This window comes from Heliangelus exortis, chromosome 22 (genome assembly GCF_036169615.1).
Source record: "Heliangelus exortis chromosome 22, bHelExo1.hap1, whole genome shotgun sequence".
Lineage (NCBI taxonomy): Eukaryota > Metazoa > Chordata > Aves > Apodiformes > Trochilidae > Heliangelus > Heliangelus exortis.
This window is the reverse complement of record NC_092443.1, coordinates 10,033,064-10,060,715: the sequence shown is the minus strand read 5'-3', so window position 1 is coordinate 10,060,715 and position 27,652 is coordinate 10,033,064. Positions and strand designations below refer to the sequence as shown.

The 27,652-nt window shown below is 42.3% G+C and overlaps 1 protein-coding gene across 10 annotated transcripts; it reads right to left on the bottom strand.

Moving 5' to 3' along the window:
• Window positions 1-275: 275 nt before the first annotated feature.
• On the bottom strand, window positions 276-27,201 carry TSC1 (TSC complex subunit 1). Of its 10 annotated transcripts, none has more exons than XM_071766403.1 (23): window positions 27,055-27,183; window positions 20,279-20,341; window positions 19,047-19,222; window positions 18,091-18,194; window positions 17,281-17,433; window positions 15,395-15,539; window positions 14,232-14,386; window positions 13,844-13,917; window positions 12,230-12,408; window positions 11,691-11,800; window positions 11,329-11,452; window positions 10,834-10,946; window positions 10,450-10,522; window positions 8,990-9,088; window positions 8,319-8,889; window positions 8,013-8,056; window positions 7,263-7,429; window positions 6,210-6,392; window positions 5,773-5,883; window positions 5,106-5,228; window positions 3,908-4,095; window positions 3,630-3,791; window positions 276-3,379 (listed from the first exon to the last, which is right to left on the bottom strand). In XM_071766403.1, exons 3-23 carry the CDS (start codon window positions 19,150-19,152, stop codon window positions 2,893-2,895), a joined length of 3,471 nt encoding a protein of 1,156 aa, XP_071622504.1. In that variant the 5' UTR covers window positions 19,153-19,222; window positions 20,279-20,341; window positions 27,055-27,183; the 3' UTR covers window positions 276-2,892. The 10 variants fall into 10 exon arrangements, with proteins under 10 accessions (XP_071622504.1, XP_071622507.1, XP_071622509.1 ...); XM_071766406.1 differs by having other exon boundaries at window positions 3,908-4,092; XM_071766408.1 differs by having other exon boundaries at window positions 10,462-10,522.
• Window positions 27,202-27,652: the final 451 nt, after the last annotated feature.

Genomic DNA, 27,652 nt, shown 5'->3' with positions numbered 1-27,652 from the left:
AAATGTCAGAGGAGCAGGGGAAGCAGCGAGCTCTGCAGGGCCTCTGGTGGCTGCGGCTGGGAAAGGCAGAGAGGATGAGGAAGGAAGTGTGGGGACTGTGTGAAGGGACTGGTTCTGTTGGGTTTTGTTATTTTTTTTTTCTTAGTTTTCTTTTTAAGTTTCTTTTTGGTTGGTTGGTTTTTGGTTTGTTATTTTTCTTTTGTTTTCCACTTTGTTTTCCCAAATTACTTGGAAATCAATTTTTGTCTGAGGCTTGCAGGGAATTTAACACAGAGTAGTGCAAAACAATACATTTTATTTGTTCACAGTTAAACACAAGCAACTGCCTTGACATTTTAGAACATTCTAATAAGGACAGCAAAACCTCCTTTTGGTTTAAGTTTTTTTTTAGCTTACGATTGTACCATTTCCTCATATTTCATATTTATGGCATTTAATGTGGATTGTTTAACATGCTTACAAAGAGCGAGGCAGGGAACAGATTAACTTGACAAAGACAGCAATTTTAGATTTAACTAAAAGCAGTCAGTTAAAAAAATCTGTTTCCACTTCACTGATGGGACCCCTTCACACAAACTGCAAGTTAACTACATACAGCAGATCCATGATTTTCAGACTTAAAAAAAAAAAAAAAAAAAACAAAAACAACTTTGCAAAATTTGTTCCTCCATAATCTTTGTGGTCCATAAACAAACCTAAAGTGGTTTCCATTACTATCCCGGTGCTAAAATCCTTTTTTAAAAGAAGAAAAAAAAGCCACCTTATCAACGAGCTGGAGTTACCACCAGGGCAGTTCTGTACCCAACACAATTTCTGCTCCTCAGACCAAGTGGAGCCATCGCACAAACAAAGTGCCTCGGGGGCTTGGGGCAAAGCAGGAGGATGGGAGCAGCAACTCCTCCAACACGAGGGCACCCAAAAGCTGAGCCAGCCCCTGCCAGGGCAATGTGCAAACCGTTCACTCCTGGGGCTGGGACCTGGTGAGGCAAAGGGGCAGGAAACCTCCACATCTGACCCAAACATAGCTACCACGTTTGCTACCACTAAGCCTTAGAAAGCCTAAAGACGTCGACAAAACCAGTCTGTCACTTACAACCAACTCTCTATTTTTTTCTATTCCATGCAGATTCAAGCTTTGACAAAACCACTGAAGTTCACCTTTACTTTTAGAGTTAGGACTGACCAACCAAAAGGACACTGAGAGGAACTGAGAGAGGAAGAAATGTATTTAGACCCGAGGTGTTAGAGAGGAAGGAAAGTACCATCAAGTGCCAGCTACACATCACCAACTGCTCTGACAGAGCCCTGTTCCCATTCAGGTTAAGAAGGGATCTGAGCTACAGGTGCAAGAGTACTTGGACTTTATTTCTCTGTGAGAGAACTCCTGAACAGCAGCTGCCACCCACAGGATGTTTAAGGGAAGAGGCCCCGTGTGATGCAGGGAAACCCTGACCCCTGCCATGCCCAAGTACAGCTGGCCCCAGACACAGCTCACAGTTACAACAAGCACCCTGCCTGCCTAACAGCAGGCTCTGCTCTGTCACTAAGGAGACTGAGTCTGACCACTGACCAGCCCTGATCCCACAGTCCTCCTTCACAGAAGGCTCCTCATTGACTTAAAACATGATTAACACAGCAAGGCTTCACGGCAGAATTCTGATTCCCAGGTTGAACAGGCTTCCTCCTCAGCCTCCTCTTCTGAGGAAATGGGATGAGGGTAAAGAGGAAATACCTAGAGCCAAATTGACATTGCTGAGCTGGAAAAGGTGCTGCACTCTGAGCAGGACAGCACTCAAAGGAAAGCATGTTCTCTAAGTCAAGCCTAAAAACATATTCCTAGGAAGAATGAAGTAAATTTCATGGACTCAAAACACAGTGGTCTTGCTCGGTCCAGGAACACAGACCAGAACTATGAAGGAGGGTCAGGCAGCACAAGAATTTCCCTGATCAGAGAAACAAATGCTCTTCTGCCAATCTTCATGAGGTTGCAATTCTATGTCCATGTTCTGCACGCTTTCCCTACTTGAGTAAAGCTTTCTTTTCCCTCTTCTCCCACCTGAATTGTTTTCTCCTGAACAGTCAGAGGTCAGTACCAGTCTGTCAGGCAAACACTTAAAATACCAAAGAGATCAGAAGCTAGTGTTTTAACAAGTCTTCAGCACATATGCTCTCTTCTGCATTACAAGCTCCAGTTCCTTATCAAGTGTCTGTTCAAATGTAACTTTCCAAGAAATGTTAAGGACAATATAAACAATGATCATGAATTAGGGTGAATAAATCGTTTTTGCAGAGGTACACTGTTCTTTAAACATTTAGGTATTCAGAGTCCAGCTTAATGAAGACCAGGCTCTGAAGGATGTGGGACAGTGGACAGGCAAAAGAGAGACCTTTAGATGAATGCACTAGAAATTCTAGTGCTGCTTCTTTCCAGGATGAATGCAACCAAAGTCACCCAGACAGGCAGCACAATTAACTGCTCTAAATTGGAAGCTTGCAAGGAAATACAAAGCATTCATAGTAGACTCACAAATGTTAATTTGGCCTCATATTGCACTCAAGTTCATAAACGCAGCCACTCACTGGGGACAGGGAGAAAGGGAAAAAAATACTTGTAAATGCTAACAGTTGTCCCTTCAAATTAGTACACGCTGCTAAGGACTGAATTTGAGAAAGAAGCAGGAGTTAGGCTGGGCATTTCAATTCCAGACCCAAAAATCCACTTTTTTGCATTCGTTCAGCAGCCTTCTTCCATTTCTGGACATCAACCCTACTCCGCTGCATGAGCTAGCTGCTCAGACCAAAGAAACAGAAAAGCTTTTAGTTAAACTTGCATTCACACCTCCTGTTCTATGCCAAGAATATGAAAATAACACTGATTGACTGTCTTCCTTTTTAACTGTGGTCATGATGAGTTTCATTGTAGTCCATGATATGAAGCTGTCCAACACTGCTTTCCTGGAGCTTAGGCGAGAGGCTGAGGTTCTCGGGGCTTGGAGGAGCCTTGGTCTCCACGCTTGGATCTTTGCATAGTTCAGTCTTTCCAGCATCAGAAAGCCTGCTGATGGTCACACCCTCCTCATCACACTGGCTCTCACTCTTGTTACGAAATAACTCTCGTGCCTTCATGCCAAGGAAGCTCTTGGAGCTGGGGAGTGAACCTACAGTCAGTGGGACAGCAGACGAGGGCTCCAGCAAGAGGGACGTCTCCCAGCGACTGCTGAATCTCTGGTTCTGGGGTTTTTCTGGGGTGGAGAGCTCACTGCCACTGCCACCCTTACTGCTACTGCTACCTCGAGTGCTGGGAGGTTTGGTCTCTCCATTTCTACCAATTGTTTCTTCATTATATCCCACCACAGTATCTTCACTACCACAATCCAGCCTGTTTGGGGAAAGAGAGAGGATCCAGCATCAAGGAAATGGCAGCAATTGCTCACAGTGCTGGGTAAGGCACCTCACCTGGACTATTTTTCACTTTTAGGATTACTGATCCTACACCAGATTCAGTTTGTAAAAGCAGGAGTAACACAAATATTTTGAGGTAATGCACCCGTGTGCTAAGAATTCCACGAAGATCTCAACTTCCAAGGAGCTGGTTGTGAGCCCAGCATATTTTACATCATCACCCTTACCTTTCTTCTGCTGCCTCAGCTGCTTCTGTTTTTTCATCTTCAAGTTTTTTCAGTAGGCTGCTCTTCTCCAGACGCCCAAACAGATCCAAGATCTCCAGCTCAAATGCTTGTGTGATCCTTTTCTGGGCCTTGTACCTACTTTCTACTGCTTGCAGCTGACCTCTGAACAGAAAAAAACCAAACAAAAAACCATGAGGTCCAGTGGCTCTGCATTCTGCCACAACTATCACAGTGCATCTGTCAATGCACAGCTAAAATTTGACACATGAAGCTCTGACCTTGCTTGGATTTTGACATCTTCCAGGTATTTCTTTTGCTCCAGGAAGAGGTGGTCCTTTTTAGCAAGCTGGGATTCCAGTTCAGCTATCCGTTTCTGGGAGGCATCAAGCCTTTGGCTCTGCTGTTGAACACACAACTTGGCTTTCTCCAGTTCCTTCCAAAAAGCAGCGTGCAACATTTCAACCTCCTCAAAGGACAGAACACAATGTTTAAGGATAATTTGAACATGTGTTATTTTGATTAATATTTAAATGTGTTTCTGATGCTAAAAATAGGCATATTTTTAAGCAAGACAGAATAAAAGCAGCATTTCTAAAAACAGATATAGAAAACCAGATACTCTGAGGATGTACACTCTGAAGCTGCTGTGAAAATAGCTACACATCACTGTAATTTATTAGCACATTAGTGCTTCTCATGAAAAGCCCTTTTCAGCAGAGCAAGCTTGCCAGTTCTGCACCACATTAGGATAGACAAACTCAATTTTAAAACCATTTTCTGAAATATGACCTTCATTAAATACCATAAAAGGGGTGTTTTTTGCTTATTATTCACCTTCATTAATTACTTGCTCTCACGCAGGAACAGTTGTGTTGTTGTGTAATTTCCTTGCTTCTAATTAAAAAAAGGTTTTGTTGAAGTCAGGAAGTAAAACCATATGAAGCACAGAAGTTTTAGTAAAGTTAATAGAAGCTCCTACTAGCAAAATAACTGAGTCAGAAGAGTAAGGCTGCTTATTTTGTATCAGCACATCACAAAACCTGGTAAAACTCTGGTTAAGATCTTTCTACAAATTGTAGCAGTACTACCCAATGTTACACAAATAGCAGATCCCTGTGCTGCTTTCCCAGCAACTCTCTGCTGCCAGTTACATTAAGAGCAAAGTAAAGTCTTGGCCTTTGCAAAAAAAAAAAAAAAAAAAAGCTGCTAAGGATTAACATGAAGTGTCTAAAACTGACTTCAGGTGTACCCTAACATCCACTTCTTAACTTTCAAGCAGAGAGCACTGAAGAGATTCCATGATCACATGGTACATGAAAATATCTGGAGATTAAAGATGAAAGCCAATCCCTGAAAATCAATTTTACAACAAAAGTATCTGTTATGAAGCATTTCCAGAATGGTGATCATAAGGCTGAGGACAGCTTAATGATGACCTCAAGTGATGTCTTCACTGAGGCAGCCCTGTATCCATACCTTTGTAGTGTCTGTGTGCTTGTGCTGCAGCTGCTCCAGATACAACTCATTGACCTCTCCAAGAACCAGAAGTTGCCTGTTCAGGAACTCCATCTGCTGTTGCACTGATTCACTGTTGGAAAGCTTGAAAAAGAGAAACAAACATTGGAATGATCAGTTCTGCAGGAGAGTCAGCTCACAGGCACTGTGTTCATGGGGTATTTTTATAAAGAAAGGAGACAAAAACAAGAATCCAACACGTCACAGGCAGAGTTAAATAAATTTTCATCAAGCTGGTGACAGCCCATACAGAACTTCACCATAAAGCTGCTGCTTCCTTTAACACAGCTATTCCCATCCACATGAGAAGTCCATTCAACTTCTGATACAAACAAGATCTCTAAGATGCCAAGATTTACCAGAGCTTCTACACAAGTTCATTTTGCTCAATCTGCACATTCCTACTGTGGAGAAAGCAGCCAAAATGAGACATTTCAGAAGCCTTTGGGCTGAGTTTAAAGTTTCTTCACCAAAATACACTTCTCTGTGTTGTTTTCGTGCAATTAGTATCAGATTCTATGGAACTAAACATGAGCTTTTAAAACAAGAAAGAAAAATCACCTGATAAAAAGTACAGGAAACAAACAGAAAGATGCAAAGGGACCCTGTGGACAGTGACTTTTCTTACCTTTTGAGAAACTTGGCTAAGAAGCAATTCAGTGTGACACACCTTGTTGTTGGCCTTCTTTAACTCTAACCTCAGATCTGCAATCATATTCCGGCAGTCTTCCAGCTTGGTCTGATCAAACAACAACAAAAACAACCAAACCTCACTCAGGGTGGGGCCATAACCCCCAGCACGGTAAATCAAATGATACTGAGGACTTGTGAAAGCCCCCAAACCAGCTAAGAAAATGCAACTTCCTATTTCTAAACTGGAACCAACGAGGCAAAACAGAACTCTAAAAGGACAACGATTACCTAAAGCATTTCCAATTATGGATTAGGACAATAACTCTAATACAAATACATGGCTTCCTCTTAAATATTTCATGCCATGCTCTTAGGAAGGTTATTTTTAAAAGCAGTAAGTAGGTAACTTTCATTCAGTGCTGTGTTTTATACCTGCAGTTCCTGGCTCTGGTTGTAGAATTCCTCCCGGTCGTGCTGCAGCTGCCTGATCTGGCTGTGAAGCTGAGCCACAATGTTTTCATGTTCCTCCTGAAACTGGTGGTACCTTGCTTGTTCTTTCTGCAGACTCAGTTTCAAGGCCTGGATTTCTTTTTCCTGCAGTTTCAGCTGATCTTTCTGTTAAGAATCCCATATGAAACATCAGACAAGACACCTGCTTTACGAGTCAGAACATCTGTCCTAAATCACTAAGTTAAGCTTTCAATTAATAGCATGTACGTGACCCTTCTGTGGAGAGAACATCATATACACACTCTTAGGGTTTTGGGGGTCTGGTATGGGGTTTTATGGCTAAAAAAGAGATTAAATGGACAAGCTGAAAATTCAGTGTCCCATCCAAAGGCACAATCAGCAATAGCAGATTCTCCCACTGCACCTCATACTTTTGATGAGGACTTGGGTTTCAAAGGTGAAGCTACAGTTCATTTCCCAAAACCTATTTGGAAACTTATTTTTGGCTTTTCTACTTAATTATCAAAAGATGAAACTGTAGATGGAAGTATCTGTAACATGTAAATACAGAATGAAACATGCCTACATTTGTAGTAAGTTGTCCTACAACACACAGCTCTATATTTTATCACATAATTCTGAAAAAGAACATCTGAGGCTCCAAAGTTTTTGCTATTAGTCCTGAACCGAGAAGTAGGAAAAAGCAAAATACTTCTTCAAATAATGCAACAAGGTGTCCAGCCAGGCATGAACACTCCACTGACTGTGAAGCCTTTAATATTATGCAAAAGTAAGTGCTGGCAGGGGTCAAGCATGCAGGCATCCACCAGTTCAGTTGCCTCCAGCCAAACAGAAACTCCTGGTTTCACTGATCACAGTGCACGTAACTCACTCCACAAGCACTGACTCTCATAAGGTGAGAAAAGAGGCTCCTTTTTCAATTGGGTAGTACTGAATGATATTGGCCAAACCAATTAATACTTGTTCCACCACCAGTGTGTTGAAATCATTGCTAGAGCTGCATCCCCTGCTCACCATGGCTGCATTATGCTCCTCCAGAGCTGTTGCTTTAATGACTTTTCGCAAGAGGCGGCGGTTCCGCAGGGCGTGCTGCTGCCTTTTGAAGCGCTCATACAGCAACTGGTTGTGCAGCAAAAGCAATTGGTTACGCAGGGTGTGAATCTCATCTGAAGGGGGAGAACCTGGGTTGGAGTCAGAAGACAAAAGAGATCACTGAAATGTTCTGTTCCTGCTCCATGTATGGGTAATATTCTCTAAAACAAGCACATTGGATTTCTTCGAAACGACAACTTTCAAATCTCAAAACTTTCCATCTTTCAAATCTCCAACACACACTGAAAACACTTTCCCCAAAGCAATATGTAAATGCTTCACATGGATTGCTCCTTCTACTAAGAAAAAAGAGACAATTACCATAGAAGCAGCATGAAATTACCAATTACCATGTGAAGCAGCAAGAAAAACAATCAGCAGCTTTAGATCGAAAAGGTTGAAGGATCTGTCAGATGCTCAGCATCAGTCTGGAGGCTTAGCAGACCTTAAATGGTCAAAAGCAGAAACATTTAGAGGTGTGGGGAAGGCTGAAAAAAAGCAGCTCATCTTGCTGGAACACCGATGTCTACCTGCTAAGCAGATAAACCATAACAATGGAGGGCACCATCCTTCTCCAGCATTAGTTACAAAACAAGTACCCAGGTCACTGTTTAAGGACGTTTAGTAATAACAGAGGAAGAGATTTTCAAAACACACCAAAAACTTTCTCACCTCCAAAGTGAGTCCAGTCAGCAGATTTGCTTGGCAGAGACAATCTGAAAATTGAAAGCACAGCATTAACCTGCAAGTGTAAATATAAGCCCACTCTGCAAGTCACTTTAAAATGGAATGCCCACCTCAGAAGAGCTTACTAATAAAAGTACAACTACAGTCAGTCAGCACAAAAAGAATAAGGAACATGACAGAACATGGCTTCATTGTAGATTTCCAGACACAGCTGACAGAACCAGCTATTAACACAAAGCCAGCACGAAACGAAACAACAAAGTTTGCCAGGTAAGATTTTCAGTCACCTACTTGTTCAGCTCCTTAGTGTGTGCATCTGCTCCCTGCTGTATCAGTCTGTCCAGTACTTCCACGGGAGAAGTAGAGGACATGCAGTCATCATCCTGGGTTCCCTTGGCTTTTTTTAGCAGCTCCTCAGTCTTCTTGCCAACAAAGAGGTAGGCAGTCTTTGGTAATGCAACCTCAAAAAGGTGCTCATATAGGGGAGGCTGCCCACTCCCAAACAGCACTCGTTTTTGTGCTGGTACTTTGCAAGGGCTGGGAGTGAGAATATTTGTCTCCCCAGAGGTTCCTTCCCTGTTACCAGCAGGGCCTTCACCAGAGCCTCCACAGGGCTTGTCTATAGGAGTAAATGTTTGTTTGGGTGTTTCCCGTGCAGTCTCAGGCCCAGACTTGTCCAGAGAAGATGTTAAAGGCTCAGAGGTCTGACTGTGTCCCTGAACACTAGAGACTACTGAGTGGGTCTTCTTTTGAGAGCCCGACAGACTTTCATTTGTGCGGTAAAACGGAGAGTCAAATCCTCCTCTAGGCACCATGTGTTCAGCATCAGTTGTGATCTCTGAGATCTCTTTAGATATTGCATCTGAGAAGGACAGGAGGGGGGGACCATAATTACACATTTTGTATTTCAGTGTTACAAATGTTTCCTTAGCTAAGATGTATATAAGGGTGACAGACATTACCTTCCTCTCTGTCCTTTTCAGCACTATCTTCAAAAGACAAACCACCTAAAAACTCTGGCAGATCACTTAAGGTTACTGAACTTTTACTACCAGGTGTGTCTGAAGAATAGAAGAGGGAAAAAAAAAAAGCCAGTTAGTTGTGGAGAAGCTGTTTTCTCCAGCCTTATCACAGCACAAACCAGAAGTACTTTACAGCTGAAAGGGCCATGAGAAACAAGCTTGTCCCTCCTTGAGATGCTTCCTCAAAGAAGGAAGCTGTCTGACTCCTGTTGCCTTCCACATGGAAACCAGTTCAGGAGATCAGTCACTGGTTGGTTCCAATCCCAAAATGTAGTTTTGTAAACTTAACATTCACTATTGCACAAGTGTAGGCAACCATCTCTATGAATAAGGATGTGCTGTTTGCAACTGAACCCACTAAATACATAAAAAAGTTGTTCAAGTGTAGTGTAAGTACTGTACTTCCACAGTAGCATTTAAGTCCCCTTTAGTTTCTGATCTGGCTACACAAGGACATAGAACTTACCTGAAAAAAAAGGAAGTTTAGCCAACTGATGTAATATAAACTTGACAGTATGTGACTACTGATCAAAACTGAGAGAGCTGCCAGGGAGATAAACACTAAAGCAGGCAAGACAGAAACCTCATGCTTGCAGCTCAGTCACAGCGCAGGAACCCAGCCTGTTCTTAACTTGTCATTCAGAAAGTTCAGATTCCAGTGTTGCTACACAACTTTAGCAAGGAAAAAGAGCTTTAAATTTTGCTATCATCTCCACCTTGAGGATGATAAAGATTCACAGTACAGAAGTCTCAAACATAGTGCCAAAATCCCTTTCTACAGCTGTCACAGATGCAGATGACAAAGAATGGAATCTAGATTTACCTATTAGAAGCTGAGCTCCTCAACCATCCACTGGTGATTTCAATATTCCACAGGACTTTAAAAAAGGTTCAAGTACAGCAATACAATTGTAGATAGAAAACAAAGTTTTTCCAAGAGCCTTTAAAAGAGAGCATATCTATCCTTATGTGCAGCCTTAGTTTGATCCAGACATGTGACATAAAACTTGTTCAAGACTTCATATGTAACTTGCTGCTTCTAACAGAAAAAAAAAAAAAATCACCCTCAAAGCATCACCTTTTAAAAACCAAGCCTTTTCAACCTTCAGAGTAGATTTTTATATTTCAACACATGTAAGTATGTGTGAGTGACAAGTAAAAAAATTCTGCAAGCTATTTCTGAAGGTGAAGAGTTAAAATGAAATCAAAGGCATCAAAAAAAAAGGTTTTAAGTTGAATCATAACTTAAGGCATGATCCTGGAACTATGAAGAACTCAGGAAAAAAAAACAACAAACCAAACCATGTGGAAAAGGTGTTTGGCAATTGGAACACGTGTCAATAATAACAGGACTTGTTTACCAGAGGTCATTGTAATGGGGAGAGGAAAACAGAGTTTACCCAATGATTTACCACTGTTTGTGACATTTTGCTGTCGGTACAGTAAAGGCCTCCCAGGATCCGGTTTGTCCTCCTGAAAATAAAAAAAACCCAACAAATTAAAAACCAAAATAGAATTTTGGCGAACCCCTGTTTGAAGCAAACTATAGAAAGGAAATTCCTGCAACTAGACAGCTTAAACAACAAACCAATACAAGAATCCTTAAAACTGTGCAACTGGAACTGGCAAGAGTTGTCAAAACCTCAAAGAAACTGAGTTTCTGCAATAAAATGCAACATTTTTCTAAGTCAGTTACTTTCATTTTCTTTCTCAGTTACAGTCACTTCATATATTAGAAGTCAGTGAAAAAAAGTCAAGACTTTTTGGGCAGAGTTTTGTTATACCTTTTTAGGAGGCGTGGCAGCAGCTGAAGGGAATGAAACATGCACAAAGTCATCTGCAGTGCAGGGTGGAGGAGATGTGGCTGGTGTTCCCAAAGGTGTTCCCTTCCCCCCTGCTGAAAAGCAGATGCATAAGTTTTCTCAGCAAGGATCCCACTTCCCCATTTCAGCTGCATATTACATGTGAAGAATTATAGATTTAAATACTATCTCAACCATTAACTCCTTAAATCTTCAACCATTTAGCAAGACAAAAATGCAGTTTCCAAAAGGCCTGTTCCAGGCTTTGGCACCTAACACTGTAACTGATTTCCTGTCTCAGTGTCTGCAGTAACACTGCTCAAGATGAGCAGGGAACTCAGTTTACAGAAGCAGCAAATAAAGCCCATCAAATGGCACAGGGTGGCATTCCCACTTAAGATGCTGACAGCAAAGTTTACAGCCATAATTTCTATTATAATAAACCTTAAAGGCCTGATTTAAAAATTAAGCACATACCAGATGTGCCAAAAGCTTTACTGTAAGGTTGTGATGAGGACTGGGATGACTCTGATGGGACAATTCCAGGTGATGTTGGTGGAGTGGTCATACCACAAACTGCAGAGGGACTCCAGATGGTAACCTGTGTAAAAGCAGCACACAATAAACACAAATCAGTGAAACTCAGAGCAGCAACATGTGAAGCACCTGTAGCTTGGTTCTGACACAGGAAATCAGATGGGAATTAAGTCTGAAATACACACTAAGTTCTGAATATTTTACAGTGCTTCTCAGAAAAATGAATTTTTTTAGATTGTCAGGAGAAACTACATGCAAAGTGCAGAGCATTAAAACATGCTGGGCTTTATCCTCTGCTTTACCTGCTGTGGCTCAGTTGACAGCCGTGGGGACTGGGGGCTCAGAATCTGAGGTAGCTGCCCTGGCATTTGTGATAGTGTTAGTCGAGGAGTGGAACAAGGGGTAGAGGTCCCTGAAAGTTAGAAAAAATAAAAATAAAAAATAAATTTAAAGCATCCTACACATTCAATACAAATCAACGACTCTTCTGGCTAGTATTTAAAGCCTTTTAACCAAAACAATTCAAATCCATTTGTTCACAGCCAGTGAACAAAATGGTTTTTTTCAGCCCAAGAAAATATTGACCATATTACAATATTACAGCTCTTTTTGGGATTGGCTCATTGTTTGGAGGTGGGATGACAGGAGAGGAACAGGCAGCTGGAAGGCAACATTGCCAACATGCCTGCATCCCCAGAGCAGTTCCTTTTTTAAAAAAGTTACACATTATTTTCTAATGCTTAAGAATCAAAGACTTCAAGTGGGATAAATTAGTAGGATGTCTTTTTGCTATAGGGGCAGTTTGCTGCCAGGAAATGGGTGTTCATGAGGCAGATCTTACCATAGCTGCTCCGTGTGTCAATGTAACAGCTGGCACTGGGGTCAGTTTGATGGTGTTTTAAGCTTGTGCAGAGTTTCTGAGACACAGAGTAATATCCATCTTCATATGAGGCTTCTGCAGGGTCCAGGGAGATTTTGGCACATTCTATCACAACATCATGAGTTTCTAGTCTTTTCCACCTGCAGACAGTTTTTGGATCCAAAAGAGGAAGTTAGTCAATTATTGCTACAAACAAAGTTCCTGGAGATAGGAAGAAGTGGCTTGTAGGATGGCTCATTTGTTCCAGACAGCTTTACATGCTCCCAGACAAAACTGGAACAAGGCATCATAATGAAATTGCAAGGAGATGACTTGTAAGAGGGGGTCTCAGAGAGAAGACAAAAAGCTTTGACACAGAGATCCATAATGATCTGCCATGGAGCACTCTGGAAAGGAGGAACAGGGTACGGAGACTTGGTTGATCCTGAGCTTCAGCAGCTGTAGAAATCAGCTCAACTAGACTCAGATGTTGGTAGTCAAAATTCAGACATGCCAGCAGTGAGTGAATCCTACATTATTTAAGCAAACACCATCTGCAATGCCAGTTTCAGATCTGTGTTTTTTCTCCCAAGTTTTGGGAATGTTTTTAATTATTACTACCTCCTTTGTCCTGAAAACTTTTTCTCACTAAATTAAGCAGCTAGACCAGACCTGCCCAATATTTCAGGAGATGGAAGTTCACTGTTAAGAAGAGAAAGCACAGGATGCTATCTATCAAAGGCTGAGTTGCTTTGGAATGTAAGGTATTATGTGCAAGATACCAAATCAGAAGGTTTCAACTGGTAGTTTTGTGCCAAGTGTACTCCTTAGTGGTGTCACCCTCCCCCCTGCCTGGGAGAAGCCTGCAAAACTGAGCATTGGGAGATTCAATAGGTTCCCACTTAGTAGTGTTTTCTGAAAAGCAGGGCAAGAGCACTACTGTGCAGCAACAAGAGTCAAATTCTCCTCTTCAGTGGCTGGGCCTGTGGAGACAAGAGAAAAGCAGCAAGTGGTGCTGCTGCAGGCAAATGAGCCTATTTCTAAAGAAAACTAATACAGCTGATAATGTTAAGACATACCTGTTAAAAGAATTGATCTGTTAACTGACCCAATATCTAGGTACCAAAACAAGACATGCTGAAGCCATTTTAAACACTTAAATCCTACCAAGTACTTCAACAAACCAAAAAATTATGACCCAAACCTTAAGCCAATGAAGAAGGTCAGTAGTAGTTTCTCTTTATTCATTACAAGCAAATTCTTTCAGAACTTTATGCAGATGCTTGATTGTTAAGTCACAAAACTAAGACAAAGTCAGCTGTTAAGTAGAATATTGATTCTATCCCAGACACAAAATTAATTTAGAACCCCAATATTGTTGTTAATAGCCTCATCAATTTTTCCTTATTCATCCAGCTGTAAGCTTGGATAAAGAAAGTTTACATGTTTACCTGGTGTGCCTCTGAACAGGGGTGGCAAAACACCACTGGCACACACTATTGCTGACAGAAAAAAACCTGCTGTAAGCTTTCTGAAATATCCCAGCTAAAAGCTGCTCATTTCTAGCCTTTCCTAATAGCAGAGGAACATATATACCTTCGTGGGTCCAGTTCATGGTCCTTGGATCCAGTCACCAGCTCTGGATGAATTCGCACATGTTCCATCATTGGCTGTTTGAGCAAGAACAAGAACAAGGATGTTTTATGGGTACAGCATGTTCTGATTGCACTGAACTACACAAAGAGCAACCCCCTGATCCCACCACTTCAGAATATTGCATTTAACAGATAAATCTCACATTCTCACATCTTCAAGAGATGACCCCGCTCCCAGTGGAGATCTCAGTCCTCCAATAAGCTGTTTTTACTCTGATTTGTTGAGCAGCCCTCAGTTAAACCAATGCAGTGCATTACATTGGCAAATACCTGCCTTTATATAGCTAGGAATTCCTTGTCTTGGATAAGAGAGATGAGCAACATTTTACCTTGACTACCTCTTCAAAGGTCTCCAAGTTTTCCTTCATACTGTAGTGAGAACGCAGAAAGGAAACAAAATTGCAAGGATACATTCCATAAAGACGATGAAAGAGAGCATAAACACTGGCATGGAGATGGACAAGATAAATCTCTGCCACGTGACCTGGAAAAAGTAGTTGGAATCTTTTTCATTACATTGGAAGAACAAAACTTTCTAAGAATGCAAGCAAAGCAACTTTAAATTTGAAACGTTAACTGCAACAGATTTGGAGACATGAAGAGTCCTTAGCAAAACTGTGAAGTCTTCAGAGAACAGGCAACACCAACTCATCAGCTCACAGCAAACCCCAAAACTACACAAACCATGAATTCCAATGAGTATCCTGCCTTTCTCCAAAGCACAGCATTTTTTTATTCCAGTTAAAATCTGAAGCAGTTAGTGAGCCAGAGTTTGAAGACCGACTGATAAAAAAAGTCAACCAAGGTTTGCTTCACCTCAAAGGAAAACACTAAAAGGTTGGATCCACAGAAAACAATTGCAACAGGATACAGTCTTAATAGTCATCTGGGTTCCAGTCCTACTTTAATGCAGAATGGCCCTCAAATAGCATCTCTAGGTGCTTAACACAGCATCTGTTCATACAACCATGACAGACATGCAGAGATAATGCTGCTTTTAGATACTGGACACCCTACAACAAATTCAGCAAAACCAGTTCATCCAAACCCATGCTATAACTGAGAAGGCTCATTTTACCAGCACTTTCATTACTATTGATAGCTGCACATCAAAAGAAACTCTTACATGTTGCTTCTTCCCCCTCCCCATTCATACCTAGAATCTCAAATTCCCAAACAGCTGCCTCAAATGTCAGCATTTTCCCTTCTCTATCCACTGAGATCAATCTCTGCTTTTTCCTTTCATCAGGGTGGCATTTTGGTCCAGTGAAGCTTCATGTAGAAGCAAATTGACATGAAGGAATATGAGACTTCTAAATTTTGAGCAAGTAAGCACTCCCTGATGCTAACTATCACAGAACAGAATAGCTTGTGGGCTCAATACATTATTTTCTGCATTTAATCTCAGACAAAAGAATGTGCTCACCATCTTCCTGAAAGTCACAAGGATAATACTAAACCATAACTTCATGCAACAAAGTTGAAATCTCACCTGGATTCTGCAAGCACCAGGCTGAGAGACGCCCAAAGATACCAAAGAAATCATGAAGGTACTGTTTGCCAGACTGAGGAATCATTGGCAACATGGTTATTAGCACTAGGACACCTGTGGTGAGCACTACTACATCTGTGTCAGTCTGCAAGAAGGGAAAAAACCTGCATTAGTCAGTTAAAAGAGCTGAACTTCAGTTTTTTCCAGGGATGAACTGAACATGGAAGTCATCACCATGGGAAAAGTTCTCTACTTTGAAACAGTATTTCTGAAACCCACCATGAGATTACTGAACTGAGATTATTGTCTCATAGAGAACTCTAAAAAAGAAAGATTTGGGATTCTTGCTCCCATTCTGCTCTTTTTCTGTATAAAGGCCTGCCTTACTTGAAAGGGAACATCACTACAGTTACACCACTGAGTAGAAGACAATCCCTGGTATGTGAAGCATCTTATGTATCACCTGCCTTCCTTCCCAGAGCTATGCACACACAGCATCCAGAGCCTAAGAAACTGCAGAGCTGATCAGGCATCCAAGGATGTTGGCCAACTACCAACTGAAGGGTCAAAAGCTTTCCTAATAAACCTGGATGATGACTCCAGCTGCTCAGTATTTCATAAAGCAGTAATTCAAACAATAACCAGGAGCCAATGGCTTACACCCAGAGAAAGGATGGACTGGTAAAAAAAAGTAACTACATGTAACTGTAGTAGAGAATTTTAGGATAGGGCACGGCAAAAATGTTCCAACTCTATCCTGGTGGGGTCCCTACTTGCCTCCCCAGCTTAATGCACATTTTCCTTGCTAGTTCCCCTGCTTTGTCAGGATGAGTGTGAATGGCACAGGCAGCCTGTGACCAGAGGCCACTAAGCTGGTCTTGGTATCTCTTCCAGAGACACCTGGACTGAACACACACACTCAGTGTTACAGATTCTCCTTCCTCTGGGCAGTGATTTCCAGCCTATGTTCTCCCTCAGAGGGAGAGGTCAGAGAGAACCTTCCACAGCACACTTCATGTCCCTCTGTACTCTATGCCCAGGAGCTTCCTGAGCCACTTCACCCCTCTCACAACCAGGAAAGACTCCCACTGAAAGGATAACAGAACCCATCAGGCACCTCAGGAGTTCCAGTACCAGCACCTGTTGCTCACTCTTTGGCAGCTGCAAATTCATTGTGGTTTTGTTTTGAAGAGCACTGGCACTTGACTACCTCATGCATCTTAATGGCACTTTAATTAACACATATTCTTCAGGATCCTATTAAATATTACAGACAACACATCCTGGGTCTCAAAACACATTCCATTTTTTATTCCCTGTTACAACACTGCACAGTATTGCAACTGATACATTTGCAGATGGGAAAAATAAGACTCCAAAGCAGAGGGAAACAGCTACCTCCTTGTAATCCAGCATATCTGTAGGTAAGAAGGGAAAGACTGCTAATTCCAAGGTAATTTCACAATGGAGTAGTCTATTGCATGGCCCACCTACACTGCAAGGAGATCATGGTACCTTAAATGCACTAATTTCAGTAATGCACTAATGGGAAGTTATTACATTTCTCATTAAGTTCACATTGATGGCATCCATCACCTTGAAAGGCTCTCTGCCTTCAGCTTACTTTTAGAAAGGTTCTGATAAACTTTGCTAACTCAAAGTTATACAGTGATAGTGGCTTTTGGAAACAAGTTTGCCAGTAATAACAGGATCAGCACAGAGTATTTAGTTGATTAATTCCACTGTGACTCAGTATTTCAATCAACATTTTATCTCTCCTGACAGCTTAACTGACATCTAAACAGAAAATAAATGCCTTGCATTACAAGTCTGTGCATTTACATCAGGTACACAAGTGTTCTGTGGACAACACTGACAGCTCTTACCTTGAGACATTTAAGTAATGAAAGTAGGAGAGGTGCTTGAGAAAGTTTATGTTTCCAAGATGGTTGTCTTCTTATCACATGTCCCAGCAGAGAGAGTGTGGGTAACCGGGTAGCAGCTTTGCCCATATATTCATTAATTTTGTCCAGTAGATGCTGATAGAGGTTTTTTGAAATGTAGAAAAAGACAATGTATTTATATTTCACTGGTTTATATTCTTTTTCACTTGTCTATATTCAGCAGATTGGCATGGAAACAGTGGGCATTTTACCAATATACAGAATACAAGAACAAGTAAAACCCAGCAGCAAATTTAAGTTGGCTGGTGGCAAAATGCAAGACTCTACTCTTGAGTCTTCCACTTCACTCCAGAGGCAGTCACTGCACGTCAAAATATTTGCTATAAATAAATAATAAAACAGGTCTAGCCAGCAGAAGTAAATCAAACTCTAATGCCACTCTCTCACTCCATGTAAAAATCCTTCATTGCTCTCAAAATGGCCACTTGTTTCAGGCTAACACATCTAGAACTGAACAAGCAGCAGTAGCACTGCAAAGAGACAATATTAGTCCTCAGAAAACTTTCATTTATAGAGGTTCTTTGCTTAACTGAGGCAGGTTAAGCAATCCAAAAAATGGGGACCTTTGAAGTTTTAAAAAGCATAGCTACTCTTACTACAGAGCTACTACATCTCTACAAGGTAACTCTATACCAGAATGGAAAAAAACCCCAGAGTTCTAACAGATGCTATTTAAAGACTGCTTCAACACGAGGCTAAAACCCACCACACTTACTAACAAGATTCCTTTACCTTGTCATGAGGCTCTTGCAGTGTGGACAGGATATGCAGTGCCTGCTGAGAATTGGTTTCCAGGTAATAGTCCACCAGGTTGTTCACAAGCATGGGCCCACGGTCTGTCAGTTTGTTTACAGCAAAAAAACCAAACAAACAACAAACATTTTCATTACACTAAAAAAGAAACGTTTGTTACAGAAGCATTGCACAACATTTTGACAACTCTTACACAATTTATAACATAAACCAGAACTTAATGTTTACCAGACCTTTAGGAAAATGAGACCTCTCCACTACATTTTTGTCTTGGGGAAAGTAAGCAGGGTTTTTAATACCTAACAATTACTGTCTAACCTTAAAAAGCTGGAGGCAGCTGAAATGCAAGAATATTTTACCAGTACAGGTAAAGAATTCAGAAGTAACTACATTTTCCCCCTTTAGCAGATAAAGGAGAGCAAGCTCAGGAAGAAGGACAACTCATGCTCTGAAAAGGCTCTATCAGCACCAGGGATGCCTTAGTAGCAGCAATCATTCTGTCAAGCAAGTCTGGGTCTCTTGTGTTGTTTGTTGGGTCTCAACTCTTATTGAGTTTTTTTGATTTATTTTTTGAATGAACAAAATCCCATTAGTTTCCATAATGTGGATGACACCTAATTCTTTCTGGATACACCTGACAAACAGAGTTTCATCAGCTCTGGATAACTTGAGGTTCTGCCCCAGAGAAGAAAAGAAAGTCATTTTATAATGGCATTTTAACAATTATATAACAGAGCTTCCAAGAGGAATGCCAAGAAGCAAAATGGACTGAAGAGAAGCCTCAATCCTTAAAACAATTTCAAACCCAACCCTGAGTTTCTTTCAAGTTGCATTTGCAAAGACTGTGTTTGATAAATAAAAAAAACCCCATGTTATTCCACCTTTATTGGTGTAAAAGCAAAGCCCTTCCTTGAATTACATAAAAGGATACATACCACAAATGAGATTATCTTTGAATGCAGCTGTTATATCTTCCAGGACACCCAGAATTGGAGAATCCAGCATTGAGAGGAGCTCACCAACATTTCCTTGCTGTGCCATGATGCATGTACTGACATGAATGTGGAGGTTAAAACTTCAGGAAGTTACTCATTGGTGCCTCTCTACCAGACTAGGAGAGAAGAGAGAGCAGAGGAATGAACTTTCCATTTCCATCTGAAACCTCCCATCACTTCCCTCCTTCTCTTCTGCAGTTTTGGCCATATAACACTGAATGGATTGCTAGAGATTAGACACCTGCAATAAAAGCTTTAAGAAAAAAGTTTCCAAAGAAGCCAATGAGTCACGAGCAGGATTTTCATCTTTTTTAAAAAGGACACTAATCTGTTTTGCAGAAGGCCTTGGCTGAGCATTCTGTTACCATACTTTTTAAAATCTGCTCTCCAAGTCAGTCAACCAAGACTCAAGTTTTCAATAAAATGCAAACAGCTCCCTGGATTCACTCCATTCTTGCTTTCTTACAGCAATTCCTCCCCAACTAACCTTTCAAGTCCTTTGCACAGTGGTCTACACTCTGGAGAAAATATGCAGGTCAAGATCCTTCTGCACTCCCATGGCTAGATCAGAAATTCAGTGCCTTTGCATGATTGCACACTAATAGATTCCTGCTTTAATACTTGCAACGTGGCCAAGCTGCAGCTGTCAGGAGCCTCAGTTAGGGTTACTACAGCTGCTGCTCCTCAGTCACCCTCTGCACACCACAGCACAAGCTTAGCAGCACAACACACCTTCTTTTCACAGCCAGAATTTGTGAATAATCTATTAAAACCTCTGCAGTGCAAAAACTCTACAGATAATTCAAAGCAACAGTGTGTGGACAACGTGAGTGGTCTGCCTGACAGCACTAAGCAGGAGTAAAACTGAACCATTCCAGGCTTTTACAAGGGCCTCTCCCCAAGTGGGATTCAGGTGTCACATTTATCTGTCACAAAATGATTCAAACTCTTCTTCATCCATAAAAATCCTATGCTGAGCCTTTCCCCTCAAAGGCAGAAGGAATCTGGCTGCACATCACACCTGGTTTTACCAGCAAGGGTTTCTTCTCTCCTCCTGCTTGCAGCCAGCATACATTTCTCACTTTCTCCATGAAAGGCAAGACTGACACTTACCAAGCTTACACACAAGATTATTAATTATTGTTTTTTTACAGCAGTTGTGTATACAGCACCTGTTCTGTGGATGACTTGAGCTTCTGTTTGCAATGCTGTCAGCCACACACCTTTCATGATCACTAACAAAGAAAATATGAAGAGGTTAAAAAAAGGCACACTTCATTTCTTCCTTATCAAAACTTGCATATTCAGAACAGCCTGAAATTCCTTACTAAGGACAGCAGAGCTAGGTACCTCCTGTGTGTGATGAAACTCAGTCCTTAGCTTAAAAAACACCAAAAGGTGCTGCACAGCTGCCCTTTCCAGAATTATCTACAGGTTAAATAAATTGTGCAATTGCCTCCAACTACATGGCTTCCCCAGGACTGTAGTTTTGTACTCTGAGCCTTCAAAAGCTGCTACAGAGTTTTATTTCTGGTAGGTAAACTCTTACACACAAGGAAGTCTTCTATGTCCTACCAAATTCTGAACCTGGAATAACTACTCTAAGGGTCCAAGTCCTTACATTAGTTAAAACAGTGTTAGACATTAGCCAAGGACCAGGTATCAGGGCTGTGTTTAAAATGGCAACGATGAAATTACTTATATATATATATATATAACTTTCTTGAAAGCTTACATTTAACAGTGCTACTGGGCAGCAGGAGTTAACCTGTCCACCAGCAAACTTTGTCATTTGCAACACATCACTCCCTAGTTACAGAACTGCCCAAGGTCACTGTTATTAGGGCCACAAGACATCAGTTGACTCAATCTGGCACTGATAGCAAATCCAAAGGTGATAATGTGGCACCACACTCACAACAGGCATTTAATTAGCAACCAACTTTCTTCAAGTCTTCCAGAACACAATAATACCCTCCCTCCACCCTCAGTTTTCAATGATTGTAGCTGAAAATGTCCAGATAAATGTCACTCCATCTGGAGGCAGCTGGCAGAGCCTGCTCACTGAAGGGTTTCACGCTGAAATGCTGTTTCTTGTCACATCCCAGGCTGGCAAGACCTTAATAGCTGCAGACTTAAACCTGGCTGCAAGTGTCTGCAAGGTTTCCAACTAAAGATAATAAAATAGAAACTTGGGGTGGGGAGAAAGAGTTGTTTTTTGCTCAAATACAGAATGGATCTCTGCTTCCAAAAACTATTAGGGCTGTGATTTGTGGTGTTTTGGGTAGGTTTTTTTTTTTTTAAGTCTACTTTGTGCAGGCTTCCAAGCTCCAACTTCATCCTCACAGAGCTTGCTGCTTACAAGGCAAGAGTGACACCATCCATTCCAAAAAAGTTTAAAGCCACTCAGCCACACAACCTAAGGTGCTGATTTTCCACCACTTTGTTACTCATTTTCAGCAGTCAACCAGTTTCTACTAACTGCTGTAATATTTAATTTCCTAAATTACAGTTATAATGAGACAGAGGGAGTGCATGCAGAGTTTTGTGTGGGAAAATATTTCCTGCTATTGATTCCTTTATTTCTGAGAACTCTGTCTGTAAAGGGTTTGCTACCACAGGTGCCTCAGTTTCTCTCAGGACACTCTCAGCTCTGATTAAGCAATAGATTTGCCAGCTTCCTAAGCAGCATGAACTGGTTGTTTAAAGTCTGGTTAACAAAAGAAATGCACAACCACACCCCCAGACCAGCTGCAAGCAAAACCAGTTTTGAGAATTAAAGCAGCACAAATGCCAGTCTCTGCTTTTTTACCCCATAAACACCTTGTCAACTCTCTCCACTTTGACTCCCAGAGTGGAAAGAATGTTTTTTTCTTCTTTTTCTCTAGTAACACTATTATACTGGGACCAGATCTTCATCACACCAGTAAAAACTTCAACAGCAGGTTTCACCAATTCTGATAGTGACAGAGAAAAAAAACCCCATAGCATGGTGAAGTCACTGACCAGGTTTTGTCTTTGCAGACACTGTAGATGGGCTCTGAAGTCAGGTTCAGCTTCATGCTGTTGCCTGATGTCATGCACAAACACTACAGTCAGATAAAAGCAAGACTGATAATGCAGGCTCAGTTGCTGATAACTACACACGTAGGTAACTAATAGTTTCCCAAGCTCCCTCACCTAATTAACAGATGGCCCAAGTGACCTTGTGCCAATAAATCCAGCAGAGTTTAACTAAACTTGTCAATCAGTCAATCCTGCACTGAAGTGCTTTACATAAAGGGGAGGAATTTCTACTTCAAAAGCCAATATTCAAAATATTAACTAAAGTACTCCAAACCTTATCTAAAATTGGGATGCTATAGACAAAAAGTCACATTTTTTAAAAAAAGCAAATTAGCTTCCTCAGCGTAGGATCTCTTGTAAAATTGTTTCTGAGGAAGAGATTTGAAATCCTGAGTAAGATTGTGCTTGAAATCCTCTGATAATCTTGGGCCTGTGGCATATTGAGGCACAGACTCACATGGGTCAACCCAAATGAACAAGCCAGCAAATTCCAGCAAGAGCCTGGAATTGTATCACATTTCTTTTAAGCAAAGAGAGATGAATAAAAAGGTTGCAGGCAACAGGCTTTTAACTTCAACTGGAACCCCCTGTGTTCTGGTGGCTGAAACCCAGCTCCCAGGGGCAGTGCTAGGGGGGGGATTCAGGACTGGTCCCACCAATCATTTGTAATGTGATTTTCAGATCTTGTAGATGAGGAATTTAGGATTTACCAGGTTAAAGAACTCCCATTAGCTTGAAAAACTTTGAGATGATTCATTGAATGCCAGGTATTTTGTACCTGGGATAGATACAACATCTGTGGTGAACACCTAAATCTTGACAGAAAGAAGCTTTATTCTCAAATGCACAGTACACAGGATGAGTTCTTTAATGCTTCCACTGCCAGCTATGGCAATCATTCCCTTATAAGAACTTCCAAATTCCTGCAGCCATACTTGGAACTGACAGGATTAAAACAAAGCCAGTAACTTTTCCATGTGGTTTGAGTCACTGACTCTTTACTAATATTTAAAATTAGTTTTAAATAAAAGAACCAAGCACTCAGATCTTTTTTTGGAAAAAACAAACAAAACAAAACACAAAAAAAACCCAAAGCAGCCCCCAAACCTGTTCAAATATCTTTTAAAACATAACATTTTTAATTTCACTGGAAGATATGAATACCAAACTTATTAAATTCCAGAGCTTGCAAAGAGACAGATTTTAAGTACCAATATAACTTTGGAGCCAGTTCACAGGAGAAAAAGGAGATGCCAACAAGCCAAGAATCAATTTGTTTTAAAACTTTTTTCAGCAGCTAATTCAATCCCAACACTCTTACGCTACAAACTCTGTAAAAACGAAGACTGCAAAAATATTTATTGGAAAAGGCTGAGCAGAGTACTGCAAAAGATTGTGACTTCTGTAAGTATTTCTGTCAAGAGAAGATGTTCTGTTCAGTGTATTTTTATCTCCAGGCAAATGAAAAAGCAGCTGGTAGTGCCAGTTATGGCAGGGGGGGACACGCTGGGTGGACACACACACTCCTCCCAGAATGGCCTCAGCTTTGTGGCACAACCCAGGGACTCAGAGACTCTGGAGGGATCAGCATCACTATTTCATCCCTCTCCATTAATGATAAATGAGATTTGGGGCAGGCCAGTAAATGGTTATTCACTCCCTCCCTAGAGAAAGAGGATTTCAATGGTGTGGGACCACTGCTGGCAGCAGTGAGGTGAAGCCAGACCCCAAGATTCACTTTTCCATCCCATTTCTACTGTGAGTCAAGTCAAGTCCTCAGAATTCAATGAAAAATTTAGACTGACAGCAAAGCAACCCTTCTCACTCAAATCCTTGCAGTGCTTGTCCTGAAAGGAGAAGCCTCTTTTCCTCCCATCCAAGAAACAAAAATCCAAGCCTGTTTCACCTGTCCTAACAACACTCAATTTTATTTTCTCCTCACAGGTAAACACTGCTGTGACAGAGTGACAGAAGCAATGAATGAAAAGTGATAGTAGGGAAAAAACCACTGGTGGCAACAGAAAAGGAAGCAGCTGATGACTCTTTTTCACCACCCAGAAATAGTAACTCTAAACACGTTCAACCTCAGCTCAAACTGATCATTACAGCTGGCAGTACAATTTACTGATTTATCAGTTTCCAAAGAATGCAGGTCCCTGGCTGCTTCTGACAGTTCAGATTTTTCTGGTTATTTTAAGATCTGATAAAAGATCCCATTCCTAAACTTGGTAATGACTTAGTGACAACTCCATACAATGCCCAATGTCATGCCCTTTGTTACAAAAACCCAGTAACCCCAAAGGAGAGAATAATACTCAGCAGGTCTTGAGATTCTTTTGCAACTCTGTGGTGCCAACACACTTTGGTAATTGCTACCCATCAAGTTTCTGTCAGAGGGAAAATTGTTTGTCAGCCCTCCTGAATTTGGGCTTTTTAACCCCTCAGCAGAACAATGCTATCCAACCAGTTAACAGCCTGAAAAGGAATTATTTCAACTGCTTATCCACAGCTGCATGTACTAGTGACAAATAAATAAGTAAAAACAAGCATTCTTTTCTACACCAGCCTAATTAACAGTATAAAAGGAAAAGTTAAACTAAGACATGTTTTTTAAACTATGAAGAGTAAACAGAGAGCTCCTGACTTCTTAGTAACAGAACGACTGAGACTCCTAAATTTCTGCCACATTTTTTTTTTTTTGCCACCAAGAGAAACCTTTCAATATATTCAAAGAGTAATTTCAAAAGAGCTGCAATTCAGTAAGACCTGAAACCACTGCTAACTCCCTAGTGTGCTCAATCGAGGCATTTTAACTACCCCAAGAATTAAAGCAGGCACTACCTAGAACAATACCAAATGATGTGCAGCTTTTTAATTAGAAACTAAAAAGAGTAACACCCAGGAAAGTGAGAGCAGTTCACCACTGCTTCTCTCTATCTTAATGTGCTCCCCAAAGAAATGAGTGTACTAACAAATTATTATTTGTCCTCATTGTATTTATTAAACTGCACCAAAATATAGAAGCTAAATACTAAACCAAGATGCTAAGCTGTACCATTCTTTCAAAAAATATACACCTGCCTGCAGCATGCCTCAGACCCTGCCACACTTCCCCTGTCTCTACTACGAAAAAAGTGTTCAGGTTCTTTGATTTGCTCACTTATGGATTTGTTTGCTTATTCCCCTCTTTCCCAAAGAGCCACACACAGGTATCTGTGCACGTGTAGCACTGGCCATTGGTTCTCCCAGAGCCTGATTTCACAGCCCCAGCTCACATCAGAGCTCTCAGAAGGTGCCTGGCAGTTCCCAAGTGCCATGTCCCAGCAGGCCAGCTCTGAAGAGGGGCAGAATTGATGTGAAACTGCAAACAGGGACTGAAGCCAAATGTTTGTCCCCACACCAAAACACCTGCGACTGGGCAGCCCACATGGGAGCCCTGTGACAAGGCTGCTTTTTATTAGTCACATCAAAATAATTCTCCCGTAACAAAGAGTTAAGGAGCCAGGATTAAACACAGCCAAAGATAAAATCGTTTTAATTAAGGCTTATCTCATGACACATTAGATATTCTGACTCTATTTTCATCTGAGTAACTGCGCAGCTCCCCATAAAGGCAATTTAGTCCTGGGCTGACGAGGCAGCTAAAAAACTAAAAAACTCTGAGCAAATGAGCCAACAAAAGCAAACCAAAGAATGCTTTACTGAGAGTGGATTCAAAGCTCCTGATTTTTAGCTTCAACGTGGTGTAGGTGTTTCTGATAAGAAGAGCACCTGATTACTACTTAGCAAAGTGAAGTCAACCGAGACAGAATTTTGTACTCCCAGTGCTCACATCAATCAGGAAAACTTCAGAGCTTTCAAAGATTCAGTTTCTAGTTGTTCATACATGTAAACAGAAGAGGAATTTTTCCACCTAATGGGATTACTCCAGCAGTGCTTCGATTACGATGGATTTCCAACAACTTGCCACTGAATTTTGTGTCAGGAAAATACAGGATCAGACAAGACAGACTGAAAACCTTTTGCATTACCATCCCCTGGAAACAGCAGTTCTGCAAACAAAACCTGATCCTGGTCTCTGTGTCATTTCTATGGGGTTTGAATCATACCCTCCTTTAAGGCATGTTCTTTCTTTCAATTACTGCTTTATAAAAAACTCGTTTAGAAACCCCACAAAAGGAATCAGGAGAGAAGCACTGAATAAACTGATAACGACAGAAGCTGCATCCATAGCAAACAAAGGGTGAAAACTTCAGAAGTGCAGCCTTCCAAGTTCTTTGTGATAACAGGAAGCAAAATGTTTTCTTGCAGAGGCAAACAACATCCTGACTTCACATCACCTACCCACGATCAAGGATACAAGAAGAGCCTTCCTCACCGAGGGGACAGACTTTTTAATAACTGCTTTAATTGCCAACCCCGGCCGAGGGAACCTCCTCACCCGGGAGCTGAGGCAGCAGAAGTCTGGAAATCTCTACTCGGCGCTTGAAACGGGAGGTGCTGAACATTTTCAATAAACTCCTCAAAATTAACGCAGAACCGCGGGTGATGAGGGGAACCCTGCGGGGGGTGGGGAGCGGCCCCAGGGCCCCCCCGGAGCAGCCCCGCCACGGGGGGAGGGACCGGGGGGAACACCCGGTGCAACTTTGCCTGGGGGAAAGGGGAGGGAAGGGGGAACGTGGCCCCCCCTCGCCAGGCTTCACCCTCCCCTTCCCCATCCCCATCCCCCCGGCCCCTTCCCTTTCTCCTGCCGCCTCCACCCCGAGCCCTTTCTCCCTGCCTCCCCCCTCTCTCTGTTCTCTGCCTCCTTCTCTCCGTCCCCCCCCGGCTGCCCCCGCTCTCGCCCCGCTGGGGGAGGAAGGAGGAGGCCCAGCGCACTCACCTCTCCTTCTCCTCCCCTCAGCTGTTTACCACTCAGGGCTCCTCTGGCCCACAGGGCGCCGCCATCTTGGCCCTGCCTCCCCCTCCCATTCAGAGGCCGCTTCTCTTCTCGAATCCCTCCGCCGCACAAACTAGTCCCACCCCACCGCCTCATTCCCCAGCCGCTCGGCCCCGCGCCGCTCCCTCCCCGCCCGCCGCGGGCTCTTTCCCCTCAAGTCCCTTTCTCCCCTCGGAGGTGCAGAGGTGCGGGGGACGGGGGACGACGGGCACCGCGCCCACCGGGTCTCTGTTGGCGGAGGGATCCGAGCGAGGGTGCGATGCGGCCCACCGAGAGGTCGCGTGATTCTGGGGGCGGTGCCGCCAGCAGCCCCGGGCGGCCACACGTCACGGGGGGCGGGGACACGGGGCATGACGTCACAGGGGCGGGGCCTCCCTGCCGCCGGTAAACAAGGCCCGGGCGGGGGGAGCGGGCGGAGGGGTCTCGGGTCCGGGTCTTGTGGGGTCGGGCAGGGCCGCTCCGCGGTGTCCCCGTTTCCCTTCCACCCGTGGTCCCGAGGCGGCCGTGGCGCCCAGGGGTGCGGGTGGGGACACGGGGTGCC

What these genes read in the sequence shown, in the direction of transcription:
- TSC1 (XM_071766404.1), bottom strand. Translation starts at nt 19,152, where the DNA reads ATGGCACAGCAAGGAAATGTTGGTGAGCTCCTCTCAATGCTGGATTCT. An exon ending in CAAAGATAATCTCATTTGTG is followed by an intron (nt 18,195 to 19,046) that starts GTATGTATCCTT and finishes ACAAACTGACAG; the next exon opens with ACCGTGGGCCCATGCTTGTG. An exon ending in CTGGTGCTTGCAGAATCCAG is followed by an intron (nt 14,387 to 15,394) that starts GTGAGATTTCAA and finishes TACTTTTTCCAG; the next exon opens with GTCACGTGGCAGAGATTTAT.